The sequence below is a fragment of the Crocodylus porosus genome, unplaced genomic scaffold (genome assembly GCF_001723895.1).
Source record: "Crocodylus porosus isolate Cpor-Errol unplaced genomic scaffold, CroPor_comp1, whole genome shotgun sequence".
Classification (NCBI taxonomy): Eukaryota; Metazoa; Chordata; order Crocodylia; family Crocodylidae; genus Crocodylus; species Crocodylus porosus.
Window position 1 is genome coordinate 34,160,248 of NW_017728943.1, and position 24,205 is coordinate 34,184,452.

The following is a 24,205-nucleotide window of genomic DNA, read 5'->3' on the forward strand; positions in this document are numbered from 1 at the left end:
GAGTACTGTAACCTTCCCCATGGCATTTTTTAAAAATATACTGATTTTTGTTCAAACAAATAAAGAGGGATTTTTCCCCTTGTTGCTTAGGAATTTCTTGGTGAGAGTTGGGGTTACTGAAAACTTGCTACAACTATTTCTACCTTCATCTTAAACCATCCTATTCCATTCTGGCTTTGACCATACAAAGTTGTTTTTTTAATTTTAGTGAATAACATTTTTATGCTTTAACAGATAGGACAAACTGAAGGGATGTATGTTTGTATTAATATAGAAACTGCAGGTTAAGTTCTATGGCTAAGGACAGACATTACACACAAACCAGTTTAAGTGATCAGAAACTGGTTTAAACCTGTAACAGAACAGATGTTCAGTGCACATAAACCAGTTTGAAAATGGTTGAAACCAGCCTGAGATAAACCTGGTTGAATCCCACTTACCTGATTTGGTTCAAACTGGTTTATGCAATGTCTGCCCCAGACTCCTTGCTGGCTTAAGATAAACTAGACACCCCCAGCATCCCAGCATGCTTTCTGGGCTGGGTGAGACTCTCTGCTCCACAGCAGGGTTGGCCCCTCCCCTCTGCTCCCTGGCTGCAGCTCCAGAGACTGTGGGCTGCTTCCCCTCCCCATTCCCTACTAAGCAAGAATTCCCTGCTTCCCTCTGCCTTGCTGAGGAGATGTCTGTGTATTAGCTAACAGGCCACATGCTGGCTATGGTCTGTGCTGAATCAACAGGCAGAATCAACAAGTAGCTGGTAATGTCTCTCTGTTGTTTTCTTAACTGAATGATAAACACTGTTGTCAATTCCCTACTGGCCTAATCAGAGCCCCTGCTGGAGCCTGGCCATGCCCTGCTCCGTTCAGTGCTGTGGAAGTAAGGGAGGGCTGTTTTAGCATCCCTTGACCACTGCAGGCATGCCACTGCAGGCATGTGTTTGAATTTCTGGGATGTCCGTCCAGTTACAGAATGGATTTAGCCTAGCCAGGTTAAACTAACCTGCAAAGACTGAAGCAATTCAGGCTTTTGGAATATCTGCCCTTAGCCTATAACTTCAGAATTTCAGAGTAGTTTTTTCTGCCAAGGACAGACAGCATTTTTAACTGAATGGAGTTTATGCTCATATTCCAGGAAATATTAGCAATCCAAAGACACACACAGGAAGAAATAAAATTGGGGAAGAAGGTAAAGCTGTTGTATGCTAAGAATATCTCACATCTGGAAGAGATGCAAGGGGAAGATAATATTAAGAAACAGGAGTGCTTATGGATTAGTGCAGTTCTCATGCAACTTTTTAATCATTCTGCTAATGCTTGGTGTGTGATCTTAAAAGGAAGAGGCAAGAAGTAATTTAGAGCTGCAAAACTTCAGAAACAAGGTCAGGCTGCAAGTGCCCAAAAGATAACAGGATTCTCTGTAGTCTTGCAAGCTAGGCATCTGGCATATTTCATGGTGAGTCATCATCAAGGACCAACTTATTCTGTTCTTATTTGGAAGGGCTATGGCAATGCTAATTTCCCAGGTTGCTGGCATATTAAATACTGCAAATTAAAAATGTGAGGATCATATACAAAACTCACAATTTATGAAACTGTTTTGTCAGTCTTGTATGCCATCATGGTTACTGTAGCATGACCACTACTCAGAATGCAAATCAAAAGTCAGCATCCATTACAAAACTCAAATATATTTGCATCTTACCTTCTTCTGCTTTCAAATCATATTTTCTTCATGTTAACATGCAAAGAAAAGCCATGATTTATTACAAGACGGTAAATTTAACTGTTTAGACTAAAAACAATCTGCATATTTCTCCTTCTTAGAAGAGGGAGAGGAGTGGCATATTTGAATATTTCTCAGCAAACTAATGTTCTCTCTACATGTTATATTTGTGCTCTGATTAGAACCTTAATTGCAGCATAAATGGGGAAGGAGCTACATGTACACATAATTTACAGCACCATAAGTGAGGAAACAAGCCATAAAAATGTTCCACATATAACACAGAACATTTTTATGGGTGGCTTGTATGGTATCTTAAACTGAATATATAGCTGGAGACTTTAAATTCTGCACCCAACATCTCTAACAGGAGGCCCGACAGTTAGAACTGGGTATCAGATCCCATTCATGTCATTAAATGATTGCGTACTAGGGTTTACAAGGTTTGCAAATAAACAGCCTACTTTTCAAGTCTGCTCTGGCTCCTTTAGATTGCTTTGGTGGTGAAAAAAAGACAAAATCTGCCTACTTGTCTCATTCAGTGTCATAAAACTATTATGCCAACCTGTGTCTGGACCTTAATATAGTAGCCTATTCACAGAAGAAAGAGTTTATTGCAAGAGTAAAACCAAACTTCAGCAATGCCTAGATCTTCTTGGGATCTAGATATAACTTAGAACAATCCTAAATTACATGGAGGATTAAGTAGGCCCCCGGGATCAAAAGAAGAAAACAGACAGCTTACAGCTACCACAGGCCCCATTTGCTAGCTCAGCCTAACATGAATAGCTCCAAATGAAGATCTAATCCCTAAACTCGACAAATCAACATGAGGAAAATAGACGTCCATCAAATTCCAATGAGAATATTCTATCAAAATTCATTTTATTAAGGCACGTCCAACCAATTCTGACCAATATTTTCTCCCTCTACAATGGATTACTGAATTTAAATTCTAGTTTTTAACCCATGAAAATATTTTCTAGAGCATCAAGTTTATCAGCTAATGAAAGAAAAGATTCATTCTGAATACAGAGTTTGATTCTTTTTTGTAGTAGGCTAGAGCATTTTATCATATTTAATACAACTGGCTGCACTAGTGAAGGAATTAAAGTGACCAGAGATCTGTATTGAAAAGTACCAGGAGGGCCTGACCATGTTTCAGCAATTGCACATATAAAGATAAGACAATGGGTTATGATGAAGTGGAAACTGAAAGGCTGAAGGGAGATTACTTCAAAATTAGTCTAGAGATTGATATTTTTAAATATTTTCATTAGTAATGTTGGCATAAATAGGAGTAATAGTGAAACTGATAATACAAAATTGGGAAGCATTAGCAATGAAAGAGGACCAGAATATCACATAGAAAGAACTGGATAACTAAGGACTGTAATAAAATCATAAAAATGCGTTAAACTTAAAAGTACAAATACAGTCATGAACCTTGGCACTATAGGAATGTCTGATACAAACTGATAGGCTCAGCAAGTAAAAACGAGAGAGCAGGAAAAAGATACATGTGCAAGTCAACCAAAGCATGGTTATGAGATACCTTTTGTGATCTAGCTGTGAAAAAGACAAATGAGATCTTAGAATTTTGAAGTCAATGCATTTCCAATAGAGACAGGAAACTACCAACAGCATTTTCAAGGCATTAGGAAGATCTTATCCAGTTTACTACATTCCATTCTTGTCACCAATCTTAAAAAAATAAATAAAAATGAGAAATTCAAACTGAGCAGGTAAATTGAGCAGCTACTAAATGACTGAGGGGATGGAAAGCCTGTTTTACAACAAGGTACTAAAAGAACATTTCTTGTTTAGCCCTAACAAAATGAAGGCGAGTGGGGATATGGCTGATTTCTTTAAATACAACTGAGGATAAAGAAGTAGAAGAGATGGAAGAACTAATCACATTAGAGAATAACACTGGTACAAAAACAAATGGGTTTAAACTAGCCTTGGACAAATTTAGGCTGGAAATTCGAAGAAGGTTTCTAATCTTCAGAGAAGTGATGTTTTGAAATAGCTTTCCAAAAGCAGCAGTGCAAGCAAACATAAGGAATGGTTTGGTAGTGTTAGAAATACGAATATATTAAGTAGCTGCTTCCAATAGCAGGAGACTAATCTGCATAACTCAGGAGGCTGTTTCCTGTAGCCTACGAATTACAAAGCATTCATAATGTGATAAAACTTCTTAGCCAATGATCTAATGAAACTCTAAAGTAGTAGTACAGAGTTTTATGAAGCCATCCAAGTTCTTTCAACTAAGTTACAAAAAAACCAAACAAACCCCCAAACAAAACCAAGTATTACACTTTATACCATACTATAACAGAGTTACAGGTTGTATCTGTTTATTTTCTGTAAGTTTATATTCTTGAACATGTACTACACCCTTATGAAACAAGTGCCTTTCATGAATTACATTCAAGTACTGTTATGGGATTGCATAGAGTCTTTTAACTTTTCAGAATTACAGTTTATTATTTTCCTGTAGAAAACATGGTGCTTGAACTGAATGTAGAATAAGTACAGGAAAATACCCATGACATTAGGTAGGTCCCTATACCACTTAGCATGAGAATACTTTAAAAATGCTTTAAAATGAGATTTCATGCAGCAAAACAAGCACTATTGAGATTAATGAGGAAAACATACTATCAATTAATAACTAGTATTTTAAAAGGGCCTACTTTACCACAAAATAAGCAAAGAATTAACTCAGAAAGTTCAAACAATCTTCAGCTTTTCAGTCTTATTATTTTTAGAATTTATTGCTGTCTCTTAACTGGATAAAATGTCACACACTCTAGGATAATGATGCTTCCAAACCCATAAACAAAATTAGTGGGGATGAGGCATCTACATTTTGCAATTGAGCCAACAAACACACTGAATGGATGAGCACCATGGAAGCCAGATATACAATGTATTCAAGGAATCAAAAAAAGAACTATTGAAGTAGGTAGCAATTGATGACAGGTAGGCAAGATGTCATCTAAAACACCTGGCATAGCTAGGACAGGCGATGGAGGGGATCAGAATGTGTGGCAGAGGAAGCATTAGTGTAGCTAACAGGGGGTGACCAGGAAGCAGCCCATGACACCCACTTTGGAGCGGGACAGAAAGACTAGCTGTGGCAGCTGCCACTGATCTATGCGTTGTTGCTACCCAGGAGGAAAGGAAGAAAGCATTAGCCTAAGGAAGAAAGCATTAGCCTATGAATGCGCTTATCCACTCAGCACATGAAATAGGAACATTTTATAAATTCTTTGCCTTTTCAAAAAGTATATTACAGACCTACACAAAGCAAACAACCAACTGCTACTAGGTAAGATACACAGGAGGCCTGTCATATTGTCTTACACACACTTTTAATCACTATTTATTATTTATTTATTACTATTAGGTAAGCAAAAGTACTTTAGCCTGTACTTTTGTACTATCCAAAATGCATCTGGATCTCAACACCCAGTCAAATACATAATTAACCCAATGGCGTCTTCATCTGAACTAAAAGTTAATTTCCAGATTTCTGATGGAACCTGTGAACCCTCTTGAAAAAACGGTAGTGTAACTGTTAGTGGGGTATGCGTCTCTTTTAGGCGTGGTTTAGAAAAACTGCTTGCTGAATCAGATCCAAACTTTTTGTGTTTAGAAAAGACAAGCTCAATTTTTGTTAAATCCTCTTTATCTAGGATAGTTATACACCGGAGCTCTTTCAAAGAATACACCTGAATTTCGCTAAACTGTGAGTTTGGAGGTGAAGTACACAAAAAACTAGGAACAGGGTAAAACACACTGTCTTCCTTTATGAGTCCTATATGCGTAGGTGTAAGAACAAGTGATCTGTAGGCTATTTCTTTAGAACAGTCTATTTTCACTGTGGTATAGAGCAGTACACAAATATCTCCTAAAGGGGGTTTATAGTTTTCCATATTTTCATGGAGTAAGTAGACTAGATCAGCTAGCATAGTCCTAAATTGGCAGGACAACCGTAGGCCACTCGAAAAGAGTATGTCTGTGACTTCACACGTCCAGTCAAGTGAAAGCTGCAACAAATCCTCTTTCAGCAGCTTGTGATTTAAATAATCAGGGCTCTCTGACATGGAAATCAAAATACTCAGTATGTCACGGCATATCCTCTGAGTGAGGTGCTTGTTATAAGTAAATATCGTGAGTAAATTATCTTCGGTAGAACACAGAAGCCTGATACTCTGTCCAGCAAAACCAACTTGAATCTCCCTCATCATGGCAATTGGGATGTTATGAAAAATTGCCAGGGAATCCTGGCAATAGTCTTGCTGGTTTACTGAAACAACAGCAGCGTACAGAGTGGAACTGAACAAAAGCAAACATGCAGGCACAGGATCAGGATTTTTGCAATTGCCAACAGCAAGCCAGTATATGCCTTTTAATTCCGCCATACTGACACAAATTTGGGGTAAGGCACAGATCACACGCTCCACTTGTCTTTCCGGAGAACCAGCTTGAAGCTTCAGTAATTCCTCTGGAAAGTCAACAATTGTTTGCCTTAATACAAGAGTATTTTCCGGTACTTCATTTCTAAACTCCTTAACTGAGCTTTCAGATGCATCTTTTGTGTTTATGTTTAAGACTCTGGGGAATACACACATGTTTGTATCCTCAGCTTGTGGGAGATTTTCTAGCTCAGTGGTGTCATCTCTATGAGCTTTGGCCTCAGTAGAGAGAAGCTTTGCTTGCTTTAAATCTGATTTGAAGGGCACATCTACCTGTAACTTTTTCATAAATGGCAAATTTTTAAGAAATGCTATTATTTGTGTGCATCTCTCACTTTTCTCATACTGAATGCTCATTTCTTTTATTTGGTTAATAATCTGAGTACTCCGGTGCAGCTGATTACTAGCATCTTTGTAAAGACCAGAAAGTTTGCTGAAAAGATATCCAAAACCATAGCTCTGTTCTGATCTTGTATCAGAATATGCTGCCTTTGATTTGGTGGCTATTACTGCGTTAATATCTAGGTCTTTATCAACTTGCAGATGAGAAACATAGGACTCATCTTGCATTGTCAGGTGCACCGTGTTAAATAAAACATTCTCTTCTACAGCTACTTCGGAAAGTATATTGGACTGAGGCAGATTAAAGCTAGACAGGCTGTTAGAACTAGCCTTCTCATTAGCACAGGCTAAAGGTTGTAAGGCACACATACGTTGCAAGTGGGAAGGATCAGATTCAGCCTTTGATCTGTCTTGGTCCTTAGAAGAAAACTCTGCATGTTCAACATTCTTGAGATTTGTCATTTTATGCTGTAAATGTTCCATGTTGACTACGTCTTGATTTTGCACAGAAGCATGTGTTATGTTTTGAGAATTAATGTTCACCCTATTATAAATACTATTATTGTTACTGGGATTCACTTTGTATTCACTACCAAACTGGCAGGAAAAGCATTCCTGTTCTAAATCGTTCTTTTCATTCCAAACTCTTGCTTGTGATGTGAAAGGGGAAAAGATTCTTCTAGTAACAGAAAATAAATTCCACATCTCTAAATAGTCATCCTGTTTTTTGAGATCTGTCCTTGATTTTTCTCCAGTTGAATTAGAACCACTGGCGTCATCTTGAGAAAGAACCGGTAGGCTACAATGTAGCTGCCAAGGTTGTCTTTTCTGTTTAAAGCGTTAAAAGAAAAAAACAGAAGAGCTTGCTTTTTTTAAAAACAAAAAACAAAAACTGATTTGAATTTTTGTTAAATTCATTTTTAATTTTGGTAAAGTTTGCGCATTCAGAGTATATTAGAATAGAGAGACAAAATCTGATTAAGCTGATTTGAGATCTGATTCAGGAATAGTAACCCTCTTTACCCACACCCTTTTTTTCTATTTTTTTTTTTTTACAGTATCCGTTTCACTTCTGTAACAATGTGTGTGAGTGTGTAATTTTTTTAACCTGGAACAGATTATGAAACATGAGCTTCTAAAGCATGGAGGCTGTCGTGGAAGGAAGAGGAAAATGTAGTTTGCCAAATAAAACATTGTGTTCCTAAAACATTTGGTTAAGAAATACTTTTAGATTGTCTAAAATTAGCCCTTCAGAATATAATCATGTATACTACTTCTTCAAATATAATTCTGATAGTAGAGACCACCAGACTTCAGAAGAGTTTAAGGGCTTTGAATATGAATAATTTTTGTTTCTGTTCATGAACCATTTTTGTTCTATAGATATGAGAAAGGGATACTGTTCCAAGTAAGGAATTATGAAGATTCCTCCATTCCATGCCATTCAAATAAAGTAAAAATTTTAGCCAACCTGCAGGAATCACTTTAATTTTAAAGCCTGCAAAATACACTGACTTCCCCGTTAGTCATTAATCTTGCTGTGAATTTAAAATTTTAATTATGCTGCTAAACATTAAGAAATTTAATTACGGAGCATGCCATAATTTAAAACACTCAGTTCTTTCTGACAACTAACTTACCTCATACTTCAGCTTGCGTTGAACAGTACCGTTATGAAGCTTCTCATTATCCTAAGATCCAAAAAATTCATGCAATCAAAAAAGTTTCCTTCTAATAAAAGTTACTTCAGAACTACTGATAGCAAAAAAGATCTGAAGTAATCTGTTAGCTGCCAAAATATCCATTCCTATATTTGTATTTGTTAAAATGCAACTTCATAGTTGAATAACACCACTTGCATCACAGTTCCTTGTCTTTCCCGAAGAAAACACTGCCTCAGCACTCCCCCAAAAAAGCTTTGTCCAATTTCCTTCCTGAAGGACCCCTTGAAGCCAGATTCTGGACGGCTAAGCCTCCACCTTTGAAAGCCTGGCTTCCCCAGCTACAACTATTTGAAGGATGTTTTGTTGGAAATGGCAAGTATTATTTTTTTCTATTCTAATTTTTTTCTTCTGTCATGAACATAAGCATGTTAAAGGCATCCAAAAACCTTCTGCATTATTTTGCAAAAGCTGAAGGCCTTTGCACCACTGATATTTTCATTTGAATATGAGAAGACAAGTTTTGCACCCAAGGTAAGATGCAACTCACAACACTCCCTCTCCCCGTGCAACACTTAAAAGATTATTGTCCACTCTACAAGAAAAATGTTGGTGAAATGGGTGAAGTCTTGTCATCTGTTTAAATCCTGACAGTTCTAAAGCCATATGTAAAATGGGGATTTACCATTGATGATAATAGTCAGCATTTTATTTCTTGATTTTAATTCCCCACTTTCCCTCAGGATAACATGAGGGGACAAAACTCGAAATTTGAAACATATTCTTCTACCCAAGTAGAATTATAACCGTTTACAGTACTGTAATTATTTAATAAACTGAAGTTATAATAAGCCAGAAAACCATGGGATTTCGTCAAAGAAATTAAAGCAACGAGTATTTTTCCTGTCTAACTCTTGCTCACCTTTAAAACTTCTGTAGATTGGGACAGGCTCATCCGGTTATCTTCATGGTGAATTTTCTGAAGACGCCTCTGAACTTCTTCTTCAATAAATGCACTCAATCTTTAAGACAGAAGTAAAAGAAAAAACGGGATATTCTTATACAGAAAACCAACAGTATTTAAAACTGTTCTTTGAACTGTTCATACACATCAAGCATTTTTAAACATAGAAAATGTAGAAAATGGTGAACAAACTTTATAGGTCCCAAGCATTTATTCTTTAACCAGCTTTATTTAACTTAGAGATAAGAAAGGTAACAACTAATTAAATAAGAGATTCAGGCAAGTCAGTAGACCACGGTATGCCATTAGTAAGTGTCCATCTCCAAAATGAAATAACAGTTTTATTTTTTGTTTCTATTTCCTAGCAGTTTCTTTCTGTAACATTCCCAACATCAGTACTTTAAACAAACTGTAATAAACTTACACAGAATGAAAGTTTCAAAAGTCTATATTAAATATTGTATTCATAAATATAAAATTAAATGAAAGGGAAAGTAATTAAATCAGTGTGTTTAACATGATGCCAGGCTGCTTTACTATAAAATAATATAATTTAATTTGCACAGGGGTAAATCAGGTAGCCACATAAGCAAATCTACACTTAGGTACAAATTTAAATCAATACAAGGCCAAGAAATCTCAAGGTCTTTATTGAATTCAGTATGTATATATAAAACAGAGTAACCTATTGATTACAAAAAATATTTCAAAACAAAAGCATTGTGATTCTATGCAATTCTAGTATGGCTTGGTAATTGAAAAATAAACCCCAATCTTGACCAGGTGTATACACACACATGCATAACTAAAATATTTGCTATGTTTTAACTGCGCTGTTTAAAGTCATGTCAAGCCTAATGAAATTAATTTACGTACCTGTCATCAACTGGCGGAATCAAATGGGACTGGGACTTTGAAGGGCTGGTAGGGGAACTGGTGAGAGAGATTCTTTCTTCTGTTGTTCCACAATAAGGTTTTTGAATACTATCACCTTCATAAATTTTCTGTTTTAGCTGCTGAATTTCCTGATCCAGCCTACAAAGAGATCTTAAAATATAACTCAAATTGTATGTTCTAACAAAAATCTTTACTGTCTGAAATACTTAATTTAGCTGTTATTTAAATTGATTTCCAAGTTCATATACATACAACAAAGAGATGCTGTAATTATATAAGGATATTATATAAGACCTTTGGAATTTCTGTAGCCATACAAATATTATACAAAATTATATTATTATTGCATATTTAGATGGTGAAGAATACATTCATCATCTGAAAACAACTACATTAAAATGTAGGCATTTTAGTCCAATAAATCAACTTCAATAACTTTCAATATTATTAAGGGCTTACTCAACACTTTAAAGTGCGATTCATAAGTCCAGCCCATTAAAACCTTTTATGTATACACCTCAATTCAGAACTCTATATCTGATTTCAATTCTATTTCCAGTCTGAGAGAACTGGTTCAACTCACAGGACATGCCAGGATATCTCGCTGATAAAATCTGTAAAATTGTCCATAACATGCATAAATGAGATTATTTTTTCAGATGTGTCTTGTATATGAATTTGGAAATGCACTCTTAAAACAATGAGCTACAATTTGTTTTGTATTACTGAATACATCATTTTACACTTTCTGTAACAAATGTATCAGTCATGTTCATTTATATGCATAATGGATTCCTTTTTGGACATCAATAATTTTAAATTCAGCACAATAATGGGGGGAAAGATCATCACTGTAAACAAAAGGGAAATAATTTAAACAAGTAATATTTGCCTATACTACCTTTTCATAGATCCACATTTTTCAGCCATGTAACCTCCAACCTATACCATCACATTTGCTCTACCACTCTCAGAGTTCAAAAACGAATAAATGAAGAAATGAAAAACATGATGTGCTGGGTAAGGGATAAAAAAAGAACAGAAGCTGTCACTTCACTTTTGAAGTGAGGTACCCTATCAAACCACAGCCAAAACCCATGCAATTCTTTTGCCCTATATAGATACTGTAGTAACAAGGTCTCAAATTATGAGGGAAAGTTGATGGGAGACTGCATCCACAAAGATTATTGTAGTCACAGAATCACAACTACACTTACAGGAAAATGATCTATCTTTTGCCCAGTCAATAAGTGTTCTACAGGAAAAATCTATTACTTCCTGAAATGACTCACTAGCTGTGAATTTATCCTTTCGGGCAATTATTTGCCAGTTTGTGATTATTCTGACACTTTGCTACTTTTTAGTGATATTGGCCCATTAATGCAACAATAACACATGCTGTGTTGTGTTTTCTTTATTGCATTATGTAGTAAATGACAATACCTTGCCAATAAAAACAATTCTGTATGCACAAGTTAACTTGTAGTCATTACTGTCTGGCACAACATTTTGTCCTAATATACTGTCAGATGAAGTAATTTAAAAATTACTAAATTGGCAACAAACTATGAGAAGCTAGAGAATAACTGTATCCAGCTTTGAAGGACTGACAGCTCACTGCAAAGTCTTCACTTATCCTAGAGTGTTCTACCAGACCACTGGTTTTAGTGGTTTTTGAGATGGCCAACAATTATTGGAGCTTTTCTTTCCAAGAAAGAACTCTACACAAACCATGTATAGAAAGATTTCATGAAATAGATAATATACAAAGAGTTTACACAGTATCTAAAGATGTTAAAACACATTAGCAGGAAGAAGAAAAAACATTGTGTGCATATGCAGATGATTATTTGTTGAATTTATCATGCATTAATGCCCAATTAATGCCTATATACGAGTGCGGAGGCTGCTCTGACATGCTGGAATTATGTCGTCTGCTCCGATTAAATGGAGACTATCAGAGTGTGTCCATTGTCATGCTCCAGCAGCCTCCTGCATCTTGTGCATCAGCATGCCTGTGCTTAAAAATGATGGTGAGGGTGCTTGAACTAAAGCTCGTGAAACAAGCTTTAGTTCAAGCACCCCCACTGTCTTTTTTTAAGCACAGGGATGCTGATACAGGAAATGCGACAGCGCTTTAATTAGAACAGCTCTTGGAGCCACTCTAATTAAAGTGTCACCCTCCCCACTCCCAGAGCACGTGTGAAAGTGCTCCAAGAGTCCCAATGAAGTTTGGGCCTCCATTCTGCTAGATATTATTCATTCCAAACCACATGGATAGGATGACCTGAGTGCACTGAAGAATTTACAGTCTTCATAAATATAATCTCTTCAGGATTATTTGGCCATGACACTCAGAAGAAGGCAGAAACTGTGCTTATCTAGGTATAAATTACTTCCACAGCTGTGCTACATAAGCTCATCCTGGAAAGTGGGAACCTGATTATTATTTTTACAAAACCCTCTTTCTGTAAAAAGGACCCACAGTGAATGATAAGACCTCACTTCTCTGCTAACATGCCTTAAAATATAGCCCTATATCTGATGGCTGGTAAGAATTTATGCAAGTTCTTTCATCATAAGTCCAAGGAGAAAAGTAAAACACATTTTAAAGAAGAGATGGAAAAGAAAAAAAATACTAGCCTGAAATCAAGCAAATGTTCAATCCTCTATGCCTTTCCTAATTAACAAATTGCCTTGATTCAGCACTTAGTTACTATCAATTTCTTTTAATTAACAGATTGAATTATTTTGTTACTTGATATACTTACACAACTTAATTTAGAAGTCAGATACAGGAACACATTCTTATGTTAAATAGGTTGATTTCTAAACAGACATTTCGGTAGCATAGCATCCTAGATATTCAAGTATTTCTTCAGGCAATAGAACACTGAAAAAAGCCTTTCAGTTTTTATAGGCAGAGGACCAATATGTTTGTAGTTTTGAATCAGGTATTATAATTACCAGTCACATCTTCAATACTGGTTACTGTTTTATTAACCCTTTAGAATCCACAATGTAGTTACACTTTTCACCCATCATCACTAAGGAATTACGTTTCTCACTGAGACCAGAAAAAATGTTGCCTGATTGGTAAGGAGATCTCTTTTTCTTCTAAGAAGAAATCTGTTTTTTACTGTCATCCTACAGTAAACCACAAAGAAACAAACATTGTGTTTGTCTGCTTACTCTTTAAAAGTATGCTTGTAGATGAAACACACTGTCAGATCACTTGTGACCATCTCAAGTCTACCACAGATGTGAGTTCCAACCCTAGAACTATCTAACCTGTCACCCAATAAATAACATGTACCATTTCACACCAGGAAACAAGATCACAGGAAAGTAGGGCTGGAAGAAACCGCACAAGGCCATTTAGTCCAGCCCCCTGCTCAAACTTGTAAACATGGAGATTCCTACTGCTGCTCTGTTCTGGACTCTTTCCAACCTGTCCACATCCTCCTTGAAGTGTGAAGCTGAAAACTGGACACAGTACCCCAAGAGATGCCTAAATGTGTTGAACAGAGTGAAAGACTAATTTCCCTTGATTTGCGAGTGACACTCCAGTTAATACAGCCCAGTATGCTGTTGGCTTTTCTGAAACAAGGGCACCTGGTTGGCTCAGTCAGTTTATAGACCACTGTAAACCCCAGGTCCTTCTCCGCAGTACTGCAACCTAGCCAGTCATTCCTCAGTCTGTATTGTGCATGCAATATTCTATCCCAAGTGCACAACTTGGCATTTGTCCTTGTGGAATGTCATCTGATTGGTTGCAGACCATTTTTCCAGTCTATCCAGGTATTTCTTTACCCTAGCCCTGATATCCAGTGCATCTACAATTCCACCTTACTTAGTGTTGTCCACAAATTTGCTATGCTTGCTATCAATCTCACCATGCTAATTATTAATGACTACATTAAACAATACCAGACCTTGGAGAAACCCACTTGACACATCCTTCCAACGAGCCATTGATGATTACTTATTCAGTACAAATAATCCAAACAGTTATGTATCTACCTTACAGGACCTTCACCTAGTCTGTGTTTCCATGGCTTGTTAATGAGAATGCTGTGGCAGACAATGTCAAGACCTTGCTAAATTCTGTATGACAGTCCTCTAGCTTGCAGGTACCATGACAAAGAGTCTTTGATTAGAGTCAGCAATTATCCTTAATCTCACTGCAAAGACATACTATAGTATCACCATCAAAATGGAGTTAAAGCTGTAAAACAAAATCTATACATGTATCTTAATGACTGGTGAAGATTGCTTTTAAAAAAGGTACAGCATCATGTTACTCAACTGAATTGTCAGAAAAAGGGAAATTATGTTCAAATTGAGAACTTAAATATAGTAATACACACAAATATCACATTGATAGAGATGGGATAAGGAGCCGACAAAGAACAAATACTGATTGGTGAGCAAGAAATACAGACAGTGTTCAGAGATGTACATTCAGGGAAATGCTTTTAATACAGTATGTAATACAATACTGGTAAATGGAAGAGGTTGGTTGTAGCCATGCTGGTCTAAAGACATTGGCAAGCAAGGTTCTTTGAGTAGGTGTGTCATCTTTTATTAGACCAACTGAGTAGTTGGAAACAAGTTCTTAGCAAGCTTTTGGAGGCGGTCACTCTTCTTCAGGCAGAGGCTAAAAGGTGACTGCGCCCAAAAGCTTGCTAAGAACTTGTTTCCAACTACTCAGTTGGTCTAATAAAAGATATCACACCTACTCAAAGAACCTTGCCTGGTAAATGAAAGAATCTCTCTTCCTATCTAACACACTGGGGAATAACACACACACATTTTTACACACATTCAATTAAGCTGGTGTTACCCATAATCCTCACCGTTCTCTATCTTGTTCCAAGGCTTTATGTTCAGCTTCTAGACTAGCTTGAAGACCTGCCTGTTCACTACAGCTGTTGTTCAAAGTTGCAAGTTTCTGTTTCTGCTCTTCAATTTCATTGTCTATTGTGGAACGACGCTGCAAAGCTGAGTGCCTTCTTTCCAATTTGGCCACAGCTTGTTCTAGTGCCTCTCTCTGCTGTTTTTCCCTTGATTCAAGAATTTCTTTTTCTTTTTTCCGAACTTTTTCTTCCTGACGAGCTATGTTGGCAGTGAATTCAAATGTTTCTTGAAGCTGCTGGAGCTGGTTTGTGCTGGCTCTAAACTGAGAAAGCTGTTCTTCTTTTTCTTCTATTTCTTTCTCAATTTGATAAAGAGTATTATCTAATCCTAGCAAACCTCGATCAAGGACTTCAGAAGCTCTCTGCTTTTCTTCCAGCAAAGCTGGCAAATGATTATTGGTCAGGTATTGAAGCTGACGTTCTTTATACTGGAGTGTGTATTCTGCTGGCCTTATCTTGTCAAATTCTTCAGCCAGCAGGGCAGCATCCAAGCCACTGTCTTCATCTTTCATGAGGAGATTTAACTGTTCTTCATGTTTACATTTTAAATGGTCCAGAGCTTCATGTTCATCTGCTACTTCGTTTTCCAGGTGATCTCTTTGTTGAACTAAATCTTCCTCAAAAAAAGTTAACCGTTCTAGCTGCTTTCTTTTAAAGTCCATGAATTTATGCTGTGCTTTTTCTAACTCTTCACTGTCTTCGTCACCTTCAGATCTGGCTTCCTTGACTCTTAAGAGAGATTCTCTAATATCTTCAAGGTCCTTTTTCTCTTCTTCAACCCTCTGCACATCTCCTCTCTTCAGCAGTTGTATCATAACCTGTTTTTCTCTAAGTTGTTCTTCTAAGTGAGCTACCAGCATCACTTGCTCCTTTTCTTGCTCTTCAAGCCTCTTTTTTTCCAATTCCAGCTTTATATACTGTTCATCCTTTTCCTTCTTAAGTCTTTCCAATTCTCTGAAAATCTGCATTTTCTCAGCTTTTTCACTGTGATTAAGTTCCTGTAATCGCTGCAGCTCTTCCTTAACTTTAGAAAATATTTCTTCCTGTTGTTTCTTTTTCTGAAGTTCTATCTCCTGTTGTTCCCGTAGTCTTTCTTCTTCAAATTTTTCTTTTTCAGCCAACAAGTCCTTTAATCGGCTCTCAATATGAACACTTCGTCGTTTCAAGCTCTCTTCTTGCTTTTGGATCTGCTGTTGCACTATCTCTGTTTCTTTGCGCTGTGTTTCTACTTCTTGTTGCATCCTTTCCAGCTCTGCCTTGTTAGACCTTTGTTTTTCTTCCATTTCTTCGATCTGTTTCCTAAGATAAAAGAATGTGTACATGTAAGGCTTCATTTCTTCAAAACATACTTCCTTTCCTTAGAGTCATTATTTTCCTAAAAATTAACAGGGTTTGGAAGATTAACAGGGTCTTGAAGTATGAACTAGAACTCTTTAATTTTAAGTAACTTCGATTTCAATAATATGCATTTTACTTCATATTAAGAGCATAATTTAGAACCTTATATTTGCTCAGTTTCCAGAGAGAAACTGAATCTGCATGACAAACAGATCCATTATAATATTTAAATATTCTAAACCAACATTAAATGAACTTTAAATCATTGTATGAATTTATATGAAAGTAAATTCAAGCTATTTGAACTATATATATTGACCCATACTAATGATGTCTCGTACAGTAACTACGTAACACTTGCTTATACTGCAGAGAAATAATCCAACAGCAGCATCATGACAGAATCAAAAGAACTGCATTGTTTAAACTAGGTGATGCTTTATTCCACCCAAATGTTGCCATTAAAAAACCTATTATTACACATTGATGTATTTGGCTTTAAGTTTAGGACTAGCTACAGTATCTTTGGGAGAACATCATTCCAGCCCCCCTTATTAAAATTACAATTCTACTTCCAAAATTTCTAGTGGATCAAAATTCATTTAGAGCAAGTGATAAAAAAGCCATGCTACAGATGTATATAGCTGCATGCCTGCAGTATGAGGACTGCATAGAACCAATTGTTTAGCCTTCATTAAGAAAAGGTATTCCAATTCAGAAAAATAAGATCACAAAAGGGAATACACAGAGAAGAGCCATAACAATCTGCACTCAAATTTCACAGGTATCTTTAAAACAGGGAGACATAAATAGATTATTTTCAGGGGAAATGGGATTTTTTCTATTAAAAATATCTAAAATTAAATTTTAAATGTTGAGAACTTATACCAAGGCTTGATGATATCTCATCCTATACTCATAAATAAACTTAGCAGCTGTGACATAAATGATTACATAGCCAAGTGGGTGGCAAATTGGCTAATGGGATGCACCCAGAGAGTGGTGGTGGATGGGTCAGCATTGACTTGGAAAGTGTGGGCAGTGGAGTTCCCCAAGGTTCGGTTCTTGGGCCAGTGCTGTTCAATGTCTTCATCAGTGACTTGAATGAGGGAATGGAGAGCACTCTGTCTAAACTCTCAGATGACACCAAATTATGGGATAAAGTAAACACTATTGGGAAGGGAACGAATCCAGGAGGATCTGGACAAGTTAGAGTAGTGGGCAAAACTGAACAGGATGCAGTTCAACAAGGACAAATGCAAAGTGCTGCACCTATAGAGAAGGAATCATCAACATACTTACAGGCTGGGGGATTACCCTCTCAGCAGCACTGTAGCAGAAAGGGATCTGGGAGTCATAGTTGACTCCAAGACGAACACAAGTCATCAACGTGATGAAGCAATCAGTAAATCTAACCACACCTTAACATGCATTAGCAGGTGCATCACAAACAGGTCCAGGGAGGTGATACTTTGCCTCTATGCAGCATTGGTCAGACCACAGTTGGAATACTTCATTCAGTTTTGGGTGCTACACTTCAAGAGGGATGTGGATAACCTTGAGAGGGTTCAGAGGAGGGCTACTCATACGGTTAGGGGCCTACAGGTAAGGCCCTATGAGGAGAGATTTAGGGACCTGAATCTCTTCAGCCCCCGCAAGAGAAGGCTGAGACGTGCTCTTGTGGCCACCTACAAACTCACTGGAGAGGGGCAGGGTACAGCAAAGGAATAGGAGATGGTCTGTTTACCAGGGCACCCCTTGGAATAACTAGAAATAACAGCCACAAACTGACAGAGAGCAGATTCAGGTTAGACATCAGGAAGAACTTCTTTACAGTAAAAGTTGTCAGAATTTAGAATGGTCTTCCAAAGGAGGTGGTCCACTCCCCTACCTTAGGGGTCTTTAAAAGGAGACCGGACAAGCACCTGGCTGGGGTAATCTGACCCCACTGCTTTTTCCTGCCTGGGGGTTGGACTCAATGATCTGCTGAAGTCCCTTCTGACCCTAATAATATCTATGAATACCAAAATTATTTAAATTAAAAAAATCTAAGGAACTTTTTTTTTGTTTTTTTTTTTTTGTTTTTTTTTGTTTTTAACCAAAGTTGCATTAAAAGCTCAAAAAGAAAGGGAGAAGCCACTGGCTAGGCAATTGATTTGGTTTAAATGATAAACCAGCTTAACATTAGGGGTGCACCAATAAAGATATTCTTGACTGATAATGATAGCTGATTATTAACCAGCCATAACTGCCTGATACCAATCCGATAGCTGATTTACAGGAAGGCAGCCAGGAAGCTTGGAGAGCAGTGCCCTGCTAGTAATTCTGTGGGGGGAAGGGGCATGGGGGACAGAAGGGACATGAGGGGGTGCAGATCAAGGCCCTCACAGTGATGGAGGTGAGTGGGGCAGGAGCTGGGGGAGGTGCTGCCAGCCAGGGCAGTGAAGGCGACCCCAAGGCCAGCAGTAGGACAGAGCTGCATGTGGTTATCTGGGGACGTGGCAGGGTCGGGAGTGGGGGGCAGCTCTTCACCACTGCACGCACCCCCAGGTGAGGTGTGGGGGGCATGTAACCCCTAGATATGTGCATGGGGCGAGGGCAGGCTGCCCGCTTGGGGCTAGGGGCTACACCAGCCTCTTCCTGGTGGGGAACTGGGCTGGGGCTGCACTCCGAGTGGGTGGTGGAAGGTTGGGCCCACCCCCGCCAAGCCTTCTAGTGCCATCCGTGCTTGGGGCACCACACTCTGTGGCCTTTCCCTTGGGGGGTGGGTGGGCCCCTGGGGATATATGCAGTGGTAGGGAGCTGTCCACATGGCCTGCACACCTTGGATGAGCTGTCTGAAGCTCCATCCTGCTCGCAGCCCCAGAGTTGCATTCACCACCGTGGCTGGGCAGCACCTGCACCAGCCCCAGCACTACTTGGTCCTTTACCATGGAGGCCTTGATCTGCCCCCCACAACCCCTTTCCCACCACAGACTTACTAGCAAGGCACTGCTCTCCAAGTTGTCAGGCTGTATTCCTAGCCATGTGCGTGCTGTGCCTGCATGCATGTACATGGCATTCGTTGGTGACATTATTGGGTACACCAGCCAAAAAAAGCCAAAGGCCGATAATGTTAATTTTCCTTTTATTGGTGCTGATCCGATAGGCTACCAACATATTGGTGCACTTCTGCTTCACATACCTGTCTCTCTTCTACAGGTGCTTTGTTCTTTTCAACATTTTATGTTTAGTTTAGTTAATTTTAGCAAGCATTCATTCCAAACTGAGAAAGCAACTAGGAAGTGCAAACAAAAGGAAAGCTTGTTTTCCTTCTACAATCTATGAATAAACACCTAGGTGCAAAAGGATGAGGTCTACTCATTCTAAAAATCTTGAATCACCTTGATTTAAAAGCTGTCAGTTCAATGTACCATTGATTCTACAATAAATCAATTATATTTACATATAACATGCAAAAAAGTGTGATAACTTTTTAAAAATTTTGTATCCAAACAAGATTAGCATGTTGGTTCATAGTTAAACTCTTTTAAAACTCTGCATTTTGCTTTATTTCACATTTTATCAAAAAAGCAACTTAACACAAGTTTAAAAAAATCATTTAGCAAATAAAAATGTAATTTTCTAACATAATATATAAAAACTAAGAATGTAACTAAATGTAAGGACAAATGTTATAATGCCTTTTACATACACACACACACACACACACACACACTCATATTAGTGAGCAAAAAGCAGCACTGTATTTAATGTAAAGTTTATATTTACATTAAATTCATCATCTTAATAGCTAATATTTTATGAAAATCATACTGTGTTTAGGAAAAGAACTAAAGCATGCTCATTCAAAAGAAAATGAATATCAATGTGTTAAAATTAATATTTCTTGCTCATTGATTTAAATCACGATTCAAAATCAATTATTTATTTCACACTGATTTTAAATCGGTTTATTCTTTCACACACACACACAAACCCGGTGGGGATAAATTACCTTTTACATTCTAATTTTTCTAGCTCTTCTCGTTGCTGTCTCTCAAATTCTAGTCTAGTGAAAAGGAAAAGAGTTTGGAAAATGAGTATTATTCATTGAAAATTTTTACAGAAACTGAACATGGCAAATTATAAAAATAGGTGCATTTCAAAATTAACAATAATTTTGACAGGTTTTACAAAAATTTACTATGTGCTACAATAACTGAAAAAGTTTCCTTAAATAAGGTTACAAATTAGATTTTGTGCTGCTTGGCACTTGCACAGAAGCTGAAAGAAGTAAATGTATTTCTTGGAAGAAACTACTTAAATAGTAAAGTTAAACAAGACAGATAACTGATTAGCAAAGACCCTGCTAGTTAACTACATGCAGACAAGGCAATCAATATAGAAATTGAGTTTCTCTACCTTAAACAGATTGGTCCTTTTACAGGGAAAAGACTGTCACAGGAGGTAGAGAGAAACAAAGTGATCAATTAAGAAAGGGATTTATAGAAAAAAACCCAAAAAAACACACATTTAGAGAAAAGCAATAAAGACTATTTTAAAGCCACCAACATTTTGCTTTATGAAAGGTTAGGTTTGTTAGGTCTACATAGTTCAAAACAGTCATTCATGCTGTAACTCCAGGTTATAGTTAATTAATATTTTTTTTCCTTATACAACATGTTTTTCCTATGCCAGTGACTGTTACTTAATAAATTGCAGAACACAAATATTAACTGGTTCCTTATCTGAATAGGAAGACTTTCTGAATTTCAAGAAGACCGAAGTGAAGAATGAATACAATTTTTTTTCAATGAATAAGCCAACAATAATTGTAATACTATTAACATAAGATGTAAGGCAGACCTAAAAGATATTTAAATATAGGTTATGGTATAACCCCATTTATCTAAAGTATTTCAGGATAAGAAAACACTTGAATTAGAATTTCTTTTGAAGAACTGGAATGTTTAATTTTCTATATGCTAGTGCAGTATAATGTTACAACAGAAAATGGCAGGATCCTATAATTTTATATATGGGACTTCTATGTATTTAAATTATTTAAAATTGAAGATTTAAAAAAAAATATTGGGCAATGAGTCATATGAAAGGTCATAACACACATTTTGATAAAACAGATTTTCAAATTAAAGGTCTGCTTTAACAGTTCATATATCAGAGACATACATATGCACATATAGTTTCATTTATTTACTCGTTTCATCTATGAAATATACATAAAACAAATAAACAAGTAGAAGTCTATACGTAGGCACGCATAGCTATAGTATATTATTCAACCAAAGACCTTTAATTTGAAAATCCATACACATATATGTATAATGTGTGTGCTTGCATGTATATGTATCACACACACACATGTGTAGGGGGGTGCATGTATATATATAAAAACAAATGGATTATATAATACAAATAGGTGAAACAAGAAAACCAGTTAAAGTATATATATGTCTCTGTCTAATACAGGATCACAGAAATGTAGGGCAGGAAAGGATCTCATGTCATCTAGTTTTGCTCCCTGTTTGGGACAGGATCATCCCTGACTAAACCATCCCAGCCAGGTGTCTGTCTAAACTGCTTTTGAAAACTCCCAAGAATTCCTAGGAAATTCTACAATTTCTCTAGGTAGCCTGTTTCAATGCCTCACCACCCTCAGTCAGAAAGTTCCTCCTAATCTCCAGCTTAAATTTCCCCTGCTTGAGGCCAACACTTCTAGTCTTGTTCTTTATGGCCACAGAGAAAACTCCATCTCTATCCTTTCTGTAATTGTCCTTCACGTATTTAAAGACAGTTATCAAATCCCCACCATGACGTTCCTCCATACTAAATAATACTAGTTCTGTCAGCTTTTCCTCATAAGTCTTGCCTCCTAGGCCCTTAATCATTTTTATTGTTCTATGCTGGACTCATTCCAAATTGTGTGCATCCTTGAAGTACGAGGCCCAAAACTGGATACAGTACTCCATGTGAAACTTCACCAGTGCTGAATAGAGTGGAAGAATCACCTCTTGATCTGTAAGTGACATTTCTGTTAATACAATCCAGGATGCTGCTTTTTTTTTTTTTTTTTTTTTTTGCAACAAAAGTACACTGTTGACTCATAGTCATCTTATAATCTATTATAACCCCCAGGTCCTTTTGCATAGAAATGCAACCTAGCCAACCAATCCGTAATGTGTATTTTGTGTGTGCGATTATTCCAGTTCAAGTACAGGACTTGACACTTGTCCTTGCTGAATCTCTGGATCCAAGTGTCTGCAACTCCACCCAGCTTGGTGTCACCCACAAATTTGCTAAAGGTGTATTCAATACCATCATCTGAATTATTAATGATGATTAATACTGGATCCAAGACAAACCTGTGGGGAACCCCACTTGATCTATCCTTCCAGCTAGATGCTGAGCTACTGAAGACCTCTCATTGAGCAAGATGATCCAGCCAGTTACGCATCCATGTTATAGTGTTTTCTAAAGGTGCACCAACATATCGGCCAGGGCTTCACTTGGAGCAGGCAGGGGCAGGCCAGGTTCAGGTGTGTGAGGCCCACTATTTTTACAGAAGCCTTCAAAACTAACAGAGTGAATTGATAAGACCAGTATAGAACACCAACCAAGATCAGTGACCTGGCCACAGGTGCCTATACCTGGTAGGAAGTTGCACTAATTGCTGAGAAGTAGGTTGTGGAGGGGTGTGGGGGGGCACATGCCCTCTCCCCCCTGAGATCAGCCTCCACCGGCTTCTGTGGGTAGTCGCCACTCACCACCCTGTTGCCAACACTGCCACACACAAACTGTGCCCTCTAGTCTCAGGAGGCACCAATCACCCATGATGTCAACTAAATATGTTTTAGTGACTGGTAAGAATTGGGATGTGTCTGCTGTAACATGAAGTTCTTTTGATCAGTGCATAAAAAAAAAACACTAGACCCAGGAACCCTGAATATTTGGGGTTATGTTCATGCCTGTACCATGCCATCAAAAGACCCGGCTACCACCATGTACCAATTTACTTGGCCATGGATCCTAGTGCCTAGCCTTGTTTGTGGACAATAAACCATTCAAACTGAGGGAGACTGACAAGACCAGTGACACCAAATTACCACAGGAGGTTGTAGAGGCAGATAGCATAGCCAGGTTAAAAAAGGGACTAGGCAAATTCACAGATGACAGATCCAGTAATAACAATTAAATACAACCGGCAGGAATGTATGCTCATACACCTCTAAGCCAATGACGGTAGATGTCAGGGAGGGATACAGTATTGCTGATCACTCCAAAGATCCCCTGGTCAATGGTATCCCCCTAAAGCAGGGTTTTCCAACTTTTGAGTGACTGGGGATTGTAGGCTCCCCAACCACAAACTGTGGGGGCCATACATCCCCAGACTGCATGCCACACTGCAACACCTAGGCCTTCCTATGCTGCAGGGCAGGCACCTAAGCATACTAGGTTGTGGGTGACCAGGTCTGAAGCCGCTCTAGAACTGAGTTGCCAACAAAGGTCAAGAGAAGCAAGCAGAATCCAAGAATAAGCTAGGTCCAGAAGTGGAGTCAGAGTGCAAACTGGAGGGAACAACAAAGCAATCTGGGATCAGGTTGAGCCATGTTGCCCAGACACTTAACGTTCCTGCACAAGGGTTTATGTGGAGAAAGTTCTGGCCAGACTGAGCCCCAGATACAAGTCCACAGACTGACACTTGCCCTCACCCCTCTCACTCCCACAGTGTACTGGACTGACATTCCCATTTTGTACCACATGGGGCCACACTGCAACAGGCAACTGGCACTACATTACACTAGACTGCCACTCAATATGGGATTCCTGGGTCTCCAAGCTCACCATTCAGAACCTTCCTTAGCCCCACAGAGC

General features: G+C 37.9%; 1 protein-coding gene across 7 annotated transcripts in view; it reads right to left on the bottom strand.

The window, feature by feature from the left end:
• The window catches only part of KIF16B (kinesin family member 16B), a 253,928-nt gene that overhangs the window by 84,778 nt on the left and 144,945 nt on the right, over positions 1-24,205 (bottom strand). For 2 of the 7 annotated variants that reach the window (XM_019549136.1, XM_019549133.1), the window contains exons 18-23: positions 20,735-20,767; positions 20,328-20,381; positions 14,933-16,291; positions 10,053-10,211; positions 9,135-9,234; positions 8,192-8,242 (exon numbers count right to left, since the gene is read on the bottom strand). In XM_019549136.1, coding sequence (XP_019404681.1) covers positions 8,192-8,242; positions 9,135-9,234; positions 10,053-10,211; positions 14,933-16,291; positions 20,328-20,381; positions 20,735-20,767 — 1,756 coding nt within the window. Of the gene's footprint in view, positions 1-4,974; positions 7,380-8,191; positions 8,243-9,134; positions 9,235-10,052; positions 10,212-14,932; positions 16,292-20,327; positions 20,382-20,734; positions 20,768-24,205 lie in introns of those variants that run through there. The other 5 variants (XM_019549130.1, XM_019549131.1, XM_019549135.1 and 2 more) reach the window with 5 other exon arrangements.